Here is a 13,272-nt window from a genome sequence, read left to right as displayed (position 1 = left end):
TACAAAGCCAGTCATTCCAGATTCTAAAAATCAAATCTCTGTCCTTTCTACTCTCCCATTTTCACTGACTTTTCCTTGTTCCCATTTTTCTTAAGCTATTAAATTATTAGATTGCTCTTAGAGTTCTAGGAACTTTGTGGTCCCTTCTTTTTTTTTTGCAGATTTTTATTTATAGAAATTTCCTCTGGGGCCTAAAATCACCCGTTTTGTCTTCCTTTTAGATTCCAGACTTGTGTCTACATAAGCATATAAAGAACAGAATCAGTTGTTGTCTTGCTTGTAGTATACTGGACCCATTCAGTGTTCTTGTTTCTATAAATTAAGTTAGGACCCTTGTATCTCCTGTCCCATATGTTTCCTCCCACAGACTCCTCTAACATGACTTCCTTGTTTTCCTTCCCCACAGGCTGGACTCTGTGAAGCTGAGCAGGAACAGATGAGGAAGATCCTCTACCAGAAGGAGTCTAATTACAACAGGCTGAAGAGGGCCAAAATGGACAAGTCCATGTTCGTGAAAATCAAAACTCTGGGGATTGGTGCCTTTGGAGAAGTATGCCTTGCTTGTAAGGTGGACACTCATGCCCTGTATGCCATGAAGACGCTGAGGAAGAAGGATGTCCTGAACCGAAATCAGGTGGCTCATGTCAAGGCTGAGAGGGACATCCTGGCCGAGGCAGACAACGAGTGGGTGGTCAAACTCTACTACTCCTTCCAAGACAAGGACAGCCTGTACTTTGTGATGGACTATATCCCAGGGGGAGACATGATGAGCCTGCTGATCCGGATGGAGGTCTTCCCTGAGCACCTGGCCCGCTTCTACATCGCCGAGTTGACTCTGGCCATTGAGAGTGTCCACAAGATGGGCTTTATCCACCGAGACATTAAGCCAGACAACATTTTGATAGATCTTGATGGTCACATCAAACTGACAGATTTTGGCCTCTGCACTGGGTTCAGGTGGACTCACAATTCCAAATACTACCAGAAAGGTATTGTCTTAGATGTGCCACATCCACCTTCTACATCTAGACATATAACTAAACCATCTAAGGCAACTCTTTCCCATCTGGGTGGTTCCTGATCATTTGAAATTATCTGTTTTCCGTTATTTTATAATTCGTCATGACATCCTTTTCTCCCTGAAGCAATAGTATGATATGTGAAAAAAGTTTTTTAAATTAATGGATTCAAGTTTTACTATAGTATTTTTAGGACAATAGGCTATGGGGTATCATGGGACCTTTGTGGGGACCATCACTATGCCCTTATAAAATGAGCCTTAAAAAATAAGTCTCACAACCTCCCAAGAGTCCTCTCTTCTAGTTAATGTGACCCTCTCTATAGGTATCTGTAAGTACAGATATAGGTTAACTCCATCTTCTAAGCTAATGGCCAGCTTACTTATGACTCAGTTTCTTGAGATAGTTATTTTAATACCATGGCTCAGTCTTTTTTTTTTAGTAAGTTTTTTTTTTTTAAGTAATCTTTACACATAATGGGCTTGAACTCACAACCCCAAGATCAAGAGTTGCATGCTTTATCAATTGAGCCTCATGCATTTATTTTTTAACTCAAAACTAATCCTAAATCATTTAATCTTTCCCATTTTTCTGGCATTAAAGCCACTTTTTTTTTTAATATTTTTAAGTCGTCTCATGCTTTTCCATGCTCATCTTGAAACATGTCTTGTCAGACAGGTAGTAGACTTTGACCAGAGTGCTATGTCTGGTATTCCCCTAGTTACCTGAGCTTTTCTCCTGGCACATCACACTGTCACCCTGCACAGCACCCAGCTCCTCTTATTGCCTCATCCATCTTTCTTAGTGTTTGTTACCTCTTGACTTGAATCTCACACCCAGGAATCATGGACCACCCCTGCAGAGCAGCTGGGGAGGATCCTTTCTTGTAATATGTCTGGAGCTGAACTGAATTACTTTCCCCCTTTGAAGCTGTGGATTTGTTGCATCATTGAATAGTGGAAATTCACTTTGTTTTTTATTCTGTTCTTTCACTGCCCCTGATTTCTGGGTGAAAGGGAGCCACATCAGACAGGACAGCATGGAACCCAGCGACCTCTGGGATGATGTGTCTAATTGTCGATGTGGAGACAGGCTGAAGACTCTGGAGCAGAGAGCCAGGAAGCAGCACCAGAGGTGTCTGGCACACTCCCTGGTTGGGACCCCAAATTACATTGCGCCAGAAGTGCTCCTCCGAAAAGGTTTGTGCTTCCGGCCACAGGCAGCTCCCCAACTGGCAGCCATCTTGACTTCAAACCTGTGGAGCCAGATGACCTCTGAGTCTCTCCAGCTCCAGTTTTCCAAGGCTGAATGTTCTCATTGTATTTTTTGTACTCGTGGAAGCCCGAGAGGAAATTATTTCCCTCACAGGCCTCCAGCATGTCTCACATCTGTTTTGCAGCTGCTTTGGCTTCTGGGGTGAAAGAGGACACACACCATTAGACCTGCCTCACTAGCTTTGGCTGGGATAGATTGGGTGTAGGGTGTGGACTTTCTGTCTAGAACCCAAGAGAATCTCCACAACTGGTTTTGACAGAAACAACTCTGAGGGCACAGGGACACTATTCAGTCTGTCCGAACCGTACATGCCCAGGTTCCTAGCTGCATATAGCCTATCCAGTTGGTTAGGAAGTATGACAGAACGCTAGTTTTGTTTTCCTCCCTTTCTCCCGTTAGTCCAGAAGTGCTGGCAGGTGAGATTTGGGGACAGTGGTATGCGTGAAATTACAAGCATTCAGTAAAATTGATCTGTGTGGCTATTCTATTAAATACTCATTTGACTGAGTACCAGAGGAACCTTTCAGTGATAGCTGTGGGGCTTGTAGTGACAATGCAGTAAATCCAAAGGGTGGTGGTCTGTCTTTTCACATGTGTTGTTTCGAGTCTTTGAAGTCTGTTCAAGTCAGTTTTCTTTGTTAGCTGTGGAAATCCAAGGCAAATCACTTAACCACTCAGAGCCACAGGCATAACAGTAACTACCTTGAGAGGTGGTTGTGAATACCGGCCTCACTGCCCCGGAAAGGTGTAGTTCTCTCCTTCCTCTCCCAGTGGGAGGTGGGAGGTGTCTCTGGCACCCTGACACGTGCCGCAGTCCAGGAAACAGGATGGTGTTACCCTACCGCCTCCAGCGCCACACCAGGGCAGGAGGAGATGGGATGTGGGGAGAACAGAGTTAGCAAGCACTGCCGGCAGGTCTTACGGCCCAGTTCAGGCTTGGCAGTGTTCAGGTGACATCAGGACCAGAGCATGGCTGGGACTGGGATACAGAGCTCTGAAGGAAAAGTGGGAGAAAATAAAAGAAAAATGGACCTGTTCCGCTGCCTTGATGAGGCCGGCCCTGCCTGCCCAAGCTGCAGGGTACCCCGCCTCAGCTACTGTGTCTTGGGAGCTCGGTGAGGAAGGGCCTGGCTCCGTGAGTGTGTTACACTGTGTCTTAGGAGACAGTTGCCAAAGGGCCCCCTTTCCCTCTTCTGCTCCATATTCCTCAGCTTCTTCCAAAATCAACTTAGCAAGCCTCCCCAGGAAGCCCTTGAGGCTGGCAGGTGTAGCACTTGCTGTTTTTTAGTTAGTCCTATTTTAATTGATGTCTTTGTGCATTCTTTAAGGACTTAAAATCCTAGTTAGTAGTGTTGCTAATAATAACAATAGGCTTTTAAAATTAGAAAGTTCTATTACAAAAGCATCCTGTGTTTATCATAGATTAATGGTAGAAAAGAAGAGAATACATGAAGACTGGCACCATCCTGGCAGGTGTCCCATCCAGCCTTCTATTCCGAGCCACACGTGCAGGGAGGTGCATTTTGTGTAGGTTGGTTTTCTTTTACATAACATGTATGCTGCTTGAACATGCTTTCCCCCTTAACAGTCAGTTAGCATTTGAGGATTTCACAAAATGCTTCTCTGAGAAGAATACATGCCTGTGTTGGAATTGAGTGAGCCTCTGTCTTTCAGGATACACTCAGCTCTGTGACTGGTGGAGTGTCGGTGTGATTCTCTTTGAGATGCTGGTGGGGCAGCCCCCCTTTTTGGCCCCTACTCCCACAGAAACGCAACTGAAGGTAGGAACTAATGAGCCTGTGCATCCCCTTGCTGCAAACACACGTGCTTTTCTGATGAACCCATGCATCTCTACTCAGCATTTGACCTTTCATTCTGAATAGTGTTGGATTGTTAGTTGTGTATTTTAAAGTATTGTAATTATTATTACCTGTATAAAAATTTTCATTTTACTAATGCCACAAAGTTAGACCTGTGTTTGTTTGTTTGGTTGGTTTTGGCCAAATGTTAAGCTTTATTGGTTAGCAAGGTGTTGTTTTTTTTTTTTTTAATTTATTTTTAGCATCACAGTATTCATTATTTTTGCACCACACCCAGTGCTCCATGTAATCGGTGCCCTCTATAATACCCACCACCTGGTTCCCCAACCTCCCACCCCGCCCCCGCCACTTCAAACCCCTCAGATTGTTTTTCAGAGTCCATAGTCTCTCATGATTCACCTCCCCTTCCAATTTCCCTCCACTCCCTTCTCCTCTCTAACTCCCCATGTCCTCCATGCTATTTGTTATGCTCCACAAATAAGTGAACCAAGATGCCCTTCAACGGACGAAAGGATAAGGAAGATGTGGTCCATATACACTATGGAGTATTATGCCTCCATCAGAAAGGATGAATACCCAACTCTTGTAGCAACATGGACGGGACTGGAAGAGATTATGCTGAGTGAAATAAGTCAAGCAGAGAGAGACCTGTGTTTTGATACATATGTGTATCTGAAGTTTTACTTGAACCAGTGGCCACCCACCATCTTGAACCATGAACAGTGAGATGCTTTAAAGGTGCACTGTATACATCCATTCTCTGCTGCCACCCATGCCTCCTTTGCAAAAAACACTGAAAACTCTATGAACTAGACCTAAAGAAACCAGTTATTTCTTTGAATGTTATACTGCATTATATGCTATATTACTGTTTGCAGACTATCAGCTGTGTGGTTGGGCTAGTTTTACATATTTCTAATATCAGTTGGAAAGAATATTTACTCTGTCAATCATTTAATACTAAATAACTAGTTTTAGAATGATAGAATGATAGCCATTCTCTGAAATAAATGATTTGATTATTTAAGGATTGAACAGAGAAGCTGATGAAATCTTTGAGACTTCCTTTAACAGTGCACTTAACCATAGGTGTTTACTAACAATTCTATGAAGTATCCATATGTCCCAGAGTCTATGTTAGGCCTTAAATTAATAATCCCTTACTTAGAAAAACCCTAAATGAAGGCTTAGTTTTCACTCCAGTAATAATAAAAATGCAATTTGACATTATCTGTATCCTAATTGAATTGCCGAACTGTTCACTAATTTGCCTGCATGATAATAACCCAATGTTTTTATTGTGATAAAATTTGACATTTTAACCATTTTTAATTTTACAGTTACATTGAGTGCATTCACAGTGTTGTACAACTGTAACCATTACCTGTTTTTGAATATTTTTATCATCCCCAACAGAAACTGTACCCATTAAACAATAACTCCCCTTCTTCCTTCCGCTAGACTCTATAACCTCTCTTCTACTTTCTGTGTCTATGAAGTTGCCCAGTCTAGATGCCTCACGAAAGTGTAATAACCGTATTTGTCTTTTCATGACTGGCTAAATTTGACTTACCATAATGTCTTTGGGGTCCATCCATGCTGTAGCACATATCAGAATTTCCTTTCTTTATAAGGCTGAAAAATATTCCACTGTATGTGTACAGCACATTTATCTATCCATCATGTGGTGATGGGTCACTTGGGCTTGTTCTACATTTTGGTGATTGAATAATGCTGCTGTCAACATGAGTACATATATAAGTACTGCTTTCTTTTGGGGGGTTACATACCCAGAAGTGAGATGGCCAGATCATGTGTTCATTCTGTGTTTAAACTTTTGAGGAACCACCAAACTATTGGCCCCAGTGGCTGCATGATTTTACATTCCCATCATCCATGCATGAAGGGTCCAGTTTCTTCACATGCTCATCAACACTTATTTTACTTGTTTTTTTAATCAGTCATCCTAGTTGGTGTGAGGTGGTATCTCATTGTGGTTTTGATTTGTATTTCCCTGATGATAGTGAGTGAGCCTCTCTTCGTGTGCTTAGTGGACATTTGCACATGCTTGGAGAATGTCTGTTCAAGTCTTTAGCTCTTTTTTAATCAGGTTATTATTGTTGAATTGTAGGAGATCTTTATATATTCTGGACATTAATCCCCAATCAGATATATGCTTTGCAGTTTTAGTCTCTCATTCTGGGGGTTACCTTTTCACTCTGTTAGTAGTGTCCTTTGGTACACAAAAGTTTTTAATTTTGATAAAGTCCATTTTATGTATTTTTTGTTTTGTTGCCTGTGCTTTTGGTATCATATCCAAGAAATTGTTGCCAAATATAATGTCATGAAGATTTTCCCCTATGTTTTCTTCTTTGACTTTTATAATTTTAGCTTTATTAAAACAACTACTCGAGTTCAAACCAGCCCTCCCACCCATACACCCAGCTGTCTCCATGCCTGTCTCCAGTGCCCTGTCACCCCTGCCTGTAGCCTGATAATTTGGCCTTGCTTTATCCTGATTCTAAGTATAAATAATAGAGACGTCCATTAGGTTTTCTCTTCATAGTAGATGAACTTTATGACAAATGTATTTACTAAACATCCTGATGGCTGGTCTGTGCAATTGACCGTCACAAGCACGAGGCCAAGACCATAGGTTCTGTCACCTTTATTCTCCTATGTGAAGTTGTCTTTTTTTTTTTTTTTAAACAAAATCCCAGTGGACCATCTCTTGGCCATAATAAGTACTGAATGCAAACCATGATGGTTCAATAGAAATCTCTTGCATAAGCTAAAGAAATGACTCCAGTGATCAGCCTCTTCATTTTTATAGAAATCACAAAATTCTTTTGCTTAACTGTATTTCTGATAGAAGAAAGTCCGTCTATTATGGTCTGTTTGGCTTACATACCCCCCGCCTCAGGCTGGGAGCCTGCTACTTACCCATGTTGACCTTTGATAGCTGCTCAGCTTTGCACCTGCTGCTCCTCGATCTATTCTAAATATCCTCCCATTGTCAAAGTCCAATTAGTTAAAAGCTATGTCATCACATACTATCTCAGAACTGCCGTAAGTGAAACTTAAAATGTGAAAAGAAAGGAAAACTTTAGTTTTGTTGTCTCTTCAGGTCATAAACTGGGAGAACACGCTCCACATTCCAGCCCAGGTCAAGCTGAGCCCCGAGGCCCGGGACCTCATCACCAAATTGTGCTGCGCAGCTGACCACCGGCTGGGGAGGAATGGGGCTGACGACCTGAAGGCTCATCCATTCTTCGGGGCCATTGATTTCTCGAGTGACATCCGGAAGCAGCCAGCCCCCTATGTCCCCAAGATCAGCCACCCTATGGACACCTCAAATTTTGACCCTGTTGATGAAGAAAGCCCTTGGAACGATGCTAGTGAAGATAGCACGAAGGCCTGGGACACACTCACCTCTCCAAATAACAAACACCCTGAGCATGCATTTTATGAGTTCACTTTCCGAAGGTTCTTTGATGACAATGGCTATCCCTTTAGGTGCCCAAAGCCTTCAGGAGCAGATGCTTCACAGGCTGAGGACTCTGATTTGGAAAATTCTGATATGGTGGATCAGACTGAAGGTTGCCAGCCAGTGTACGTGTAGACAGTGATTTGGAGTCCCTGACACTCTGCTTCTTCAGAGGTCCAGGGGGCCCAAAGCTGGTTTCTTAACAGGCCTGATTGAGAGTCGAGGTCTTCTTTGTTCAAGTTAGTCCATTGGTTACTTCACTTGAAGTTCTGGTCTTCATCAAAAACCCCCAAAACAAACAAAAAAGCTTTTTTATAAAGGACTCAAGTCTAGCAGATTCTGTTTGATGGGGGTGGGGGACAGGTGTCAACATTGCATTGAACTGAAATTGGCTTTTGAGGACCTTCACTGCATTAAAACAATATTTTTAAAAATTTAGTACAGTTTAGAAAGAGCACTTATTTTGTTTATAGCCATTTTTCTTACTAAATTATAGGGATTAACTTTGACAAATCATGCTGCTGTTATTTTCTACATTTGTATTTTATCCATAGCACTTACTCACATTTAGGAAAAGACATAAAAACTGAAGAACATGTGATAAGAAATCTCTGTGCAATAATGTGTAAAAAAAAAAGGTAACACTGTTCTGATATTACTGATACCATTTTATTCACACAGTGGTTTTTGTTTTATATTTTTTCCCACATTTCAAAATTGTGATATAATGTTAAAAGCTGCTTTTTCTTTCTTTTTTTTTTTCTTTTTTTGCTTTTTGCATATGATAGTATACTAGGAAGTGTGAGCAAGGTGATTATGTGGGTGTGATTTCAGATGTCTGGTGTGTAGAGAGTACTGCATGAGCAGGGTTTTTCTATTATAAAATTACCATATCTTGCCATTCACAGCAGGTTCTGTGAATATGTTTTTACTGAGTATCTTTAAATGAGATGTTCTAGACAGTTTGCTGATAACGTATCGTGTGGGTGACTTCTTTGCTATGATTGTATCCCTTATTGTTTTGTCAAAGAAATGCAGATGTGTAACTGAGAAGTGATTTTTGTGTGTGCGTCTTGGGTATGATTGGATTCTTTGGGGGGTAAACTTAAATATTTGTCATATACTAAACTTGTATACATCAAAAGGGATTAATTTAGCTATGCCAAAAAATATTAAGTTAATCATCGAACTCTGTCCATTTTGCTAGTTAGTATACTCTCATTGGCATAGCTGATAAGTGGAACCCTGTGGCCATGGCCCGGATGCCAGGACATTGCCCGCACTGAACAGTTTGCGTGGTGTCATTCCTCCTGTCATTGTAGACAAGGGAGGTGTTATAACCATGATGAAATTTAATTCTTTCACTTTTTTTTGGTGTGCTTTGAAGCATCAATCTTAACTTGGTTTTAAAAATATACTTTTCTAATCTTTGTAAAACAGCAAGGATTATTCAAAGTGACATTGGAATAAAAAAATAAGCCATACGTATTTTCTTAGAAGTGTAGATGTATATATAACTACATAGATAAACACACAAAATTTTCCTTATTTCAAATTAGTATGATTCCTATTTAAAGTGATTTATTTCTCAGTAAAAAGTTCAATTCTTTTTTGCTTTTTAAAAATCTGATGTGTCATATTTTTCATTATGTTATTCCACATATTTTTCCTTGAATTTTTTAGCATAATGTATCCATTATTTAGTATATATCTAGGCAACAACACTTACAAGTTTATCAATGTCTAAACTAAGAAAAAACAAAAAAAAACAATTACTGTGTACTGGTTTACATTTGTATGAATGGCAAATTCTGAAGTCTGCTGTGCTTGTATCGTGACTGTCAGTATTTTCGCTATTTTATAGTAACGCCCTGTTATTTACAGCGCTCTGACATACTTTCATGTGGTAGGTTCTTTCTCAGGAACTCAATTTAACTATTATTTATTGATATATCATTGCCTTTGAAAAGCTTCTACTGGCACAATTTATTATTAAAAGTTTGAATCCAAATCCTTTGGTGTGATGTCGTACTGGAATCTGTAATTTCTTGCTCTTATCAATGTGTTTCTCAGTTATCCGTATGCAGCCAGGACTGCTGATGGAGGCACTGTCATGAGAGGGAGGGAGAAGAGCCTCCCCAGACAGAGTTCTGGCTCAGGAAGGAAGGGTCAGGTATGGGAAAAATGGGTTTTCAGGTTATACACAGAAAGTCCAGGTCAGGGTATGGTTCTGTGACCTATCTTCTCTTCCGTAAGACGCTGACAAAATATACTTCACTAGGATCAGCAGGTGGATTAAGTGGGATATCAAATATGTATGGTGGGTGATAAAATAAATCCTGATCAGGAGCTGATTTCCCTTCGTGAGACACTTAAACTAAGAGGACTACGGTAACTCCCTGAACTTTGGTTTAAAATGGTTGGTTGGAATTTCAGAAAATATTATAGTTTGTGTTCTTTGTTAATCTTTTTGAATAGTTAAAATCGCATGGTTCAAAAATCAAAACGTGGGTGCCTGGATAGCTCAGTCTGTTAAGTGTCTGCCTTCCTTTCAGGTCATGATGCGGGTCCTGGGATCGAGCCCTGCATCAGGTTCCTTGTTCAGCAAAGAGCCTGCTTCTCCTTCTGCCCCTCACACTGCTTATGCTCTGTCTCTCTCTCTCTCAAATAAAATCTTTTAGAAATAAATAAAATAAAATAAAATGGTTGGTGGAATTTCAGAAGATAGTTTGTTTTCTTTCAGTTACTCCTTTGAGTAGTTATATAGTTTCAAAACCAAAACATGTAAAAGGATATACAAGAAAATGTCTCCTACTGCTTTTTCGAGCCATTCAATTCACCTCTCACAGTTTATTGTGTGTCCTTAAAAAAAATGAAACTTAAGCATACACAGCACAAGAAAATGCATACATTTTACCTCTTTTACACAAATGGGAGAATGTTATGAATACTTTCTGCATCTGTTTTCTTCACTTGGCAGTCTAAGTTACCACTCATCATGTTTTATTATACTCTGTGGTATTTCATCACGAAGGTGTATTATAATTAATCAAGCAAAGTCCCATATCAACAGACATTTCAGTTTCTGATCTTTTTCTATTATAAATAATGCTGGAATAAATAACCTCTATAGCCATCATTTTGTGCATGTGCAAGTATATATATAAGATAGTTTCCTAGAGGTGGAATTGCTAGGTCAAAAGTTAAGTATATTTGTAATTTTTATTGCCAAATTGCCTAGCAGAGATCTTGGGAGAACTCTTCCATGGCTCTCTCCTATGCATTCTTGGGTATACCAAGAAGGCAAGGCCCTGACCACTTTCACATGGACTGTTTCTCAGGTTAGGGTTTGTAGCGAGGAACCCTGAGTGGGAGAGTAATGCCTCCCTCTAAGACAAAAAAAAAAAAAAAAAAAAGCAAGCTTGCTTATTGCTTGCTATAAAAGGGGCAGGTTCCTCAGGCTCAGGGTACCTCAGCAGAATCCCTCTGGGTCTCTTGCTCTTCCCCTGTGGGACTTGGGGGCAAGGAGATCTGTGCAAACACACCAATGCTCATGTTGCTTAATGTTCGGTGAGTAATAAAGTCCTGTGTGTCTGATCCTGGAGTCCCTTGTCTTATTTCAGGATTCATGAAAGAGTGACAGGCTAACTTCTTAGCTTATAAGTAGGGTAAAATCAAATCTTAGACCTGACCACAGGTATTATGCCAATATATACCCCCAAGAGAAACATATGGGAGTATTCACTTACTGCTTTGCCAGCTTCAGAGTGTATTATCAACCTTTTTGATCTTCGTCCATTGACTAAGTTAAAGTATGTGTGTGTTGATGTACTTCTGACATTCCTCTCATTTTGAAAGAGGTTGAGCATTTTTGTGTATGCCTAGTATTCAAGTGCATATCCTTAAAAAGCAATGGTTCTAATTTTATGCATCATTTGAGTGTTGGTACTTAAGGGAATCCCAAAAGATTTCCATTCACTTCTTACTCTTGGTCTTCTCTTCCTGCTCAGCTCCAGTGAATTAACTGGGCTGAAGGCCAGATAACAGATTACTGAGAACAGACCCTTCAGTGTTTTGACAGATTCCACAGGAGGTGAATACTCCGCTCAGAATGTTGCAAGGATACAGCCAGACCGAACTTCAACATATCTGTGGTCATTGCTGGGTGTGACTAGAGTGTGTTGAGGGAAAAAATACTACATTCTTTAGAAGTTTCCTCCACACTTGGCATGTTATGTGTCCCTTGATAAATCTGAATGCAAATCTCAAAGAGAAAAACAGTAGCCAGCATGACTGGCTTCCTCTGAACCTCCTATGGTCTGAACCATTATTCAGTTGCAAAAAAAAAAAAAAAAAAAAACACAAAAAACTTTTTATTTGTTTGCAAGAGAGCGAGCGAGTGTAAGGGGGGAGGAGAGGCATAGGATGAGGGAGAAGCAGACACTCTGGCTGAGCAGGGAGCCCACTGTGGGACTGGATCCCAGGACCCTGGGATCATAACCTTAGCAGAGGGCAGATGCTTAACCAACTGAGCCACTCAGGTGCCCTCAGTTGCAAATTTTTTAAATGCAGTTTATCAAATTCATAATACTTCCTCCAGATTCTACTTATGGACCAACTTTAAAGCCCAGTACTTCATTAATATTTTACTTCCATTGGCAAAAATTCAACATAATAAAAGATCTTTGCTATTAAAATGCATATTTGTAAGTACTACTATGCTGGCATTATTAGCCATTAATTATTTTCCATCAATAAAGAACTTTTCCTCAGCAAGTGAATTTTCCATTTCCGAAAGTGACAGCTTAGTGGACAAAATGTGCTTATTCACTGTAGAAAGGAAGAAACATTTTATTGTTATTGAACACTGGGATGAAATACATATGGCCCACTGTTAAGGGGAGAAAACTAGCTTGAACGGCAGCTTTGGTTTTCTTTTGCAACTCACATCAAACTGTTCTAATTTTTATTTCCACCATCAAATATGCTTTAGAAAACTCAAGAGGGAAAGGGAATCCTACTGTATTTGTGGATAGTTTTGCTCACCATCTTCTTTCTTCCTGATACTGTTAGGATTTTTATCTTTTCCTATCTTTCTAGAAAATGTCCTTTACCCATTCTTTTAGGAAAGGTCAAGAGGTGACAAATTCTGTTAGGTTTCCTTCATCTGAGAATGTCTTCCTCTCCCCTTTTCTCCTGAAAGATATTTTAGGTGTACTTACTTTGGGTATAATTTCATTTGGGTGTAGGATTCTAGATTGATAGTTGTTCTTTCAGCACTTGAGAAATATGCCCCTTCTGTCCAGCCTCCATGGTCTCTGATGAGAATCTATTATTCTATTTTTCCTCTACAGACAAGGTCATTGTCTTTCTCTAACTCCAAAATGTTCTTTAATTGCTTTCCAGAAGTTTAGTTATGTTGTGTGCTGGCTTGGATTTCTTTAGATTTACCCTGTTTGTGGTTCACTCAGATTCCTGACTATGTAGGTTCACATCTCTTGCCAAATTTGAGAAGTTTTCAGCCATTATTTCATTGAGCACTTTTTCATCCCTGCCCTGTTTCTCTTCTCTGTCCAGTACTCTGAAGATGCAAGTATTACATCTTTTGTTATCCCTGAGACTCTGCTCATCTCTCCCCTGCGTTTTCACCCATTTTCTCTGTGCTGCTCAG

At 40.2% G+C, this 13,272-nt stretch overlaps 1 protein-coding gene across 1 annotated transcript in view; it reads left to right on the top strand.

Annotated features, from left to right (window-relative positions):
• The window catches only part of LATS2 (large tumor suppressor kinase 2), a 74,760-nt gene extending 65,148 nt beyond the window's left edge, over window positions 1–9,612 (top strand). Inside the window, exons 5-8 of the mRNA XM_045072428.1 lie at window positions 407–989; window positions 2,036–2,218; window positions 3,969–4,075; window positions 7,242–9,612. Coding sequence (XP_044928363.1) covers window positions 407–989; window positions 2,036–2,218; window positions 3,969–4,075; window positions 7,242–7,736 — 1,368 coding nt within the window. The 3' untranslated portion in view covers window positions 7,737–9,612. The remainder of the gene's footprint in view (window positions 1–406; window positions 990–2,035; window positions 2,219–3,968; window positions 4,076–7,241) is intronic.
• Window positions 9,613–13,272: the final 3,660 nt, after the last annotated feature.

This window comes from Mustela putorius, unplaced genomic scaffold (assembly GCF_011764305.1).
Source record: "Mustela putorius furo isolate JIRA1106 unplaced genomic scaffold, ASM1176430v1.1 tig00004035_pilon_pilon_pilon, whole genome shotgun sequence".
Lineage (NCBI taxonomy): Eukaryota > Metazoa > Chordata > Mammalia > Carnivora > Mustelidae > Mustela > Mustela putorius.
Note: the sequence above shows the minus strand (reverse complement) of the source record. Positions and strands in the feature narration are given on the sequence as shown.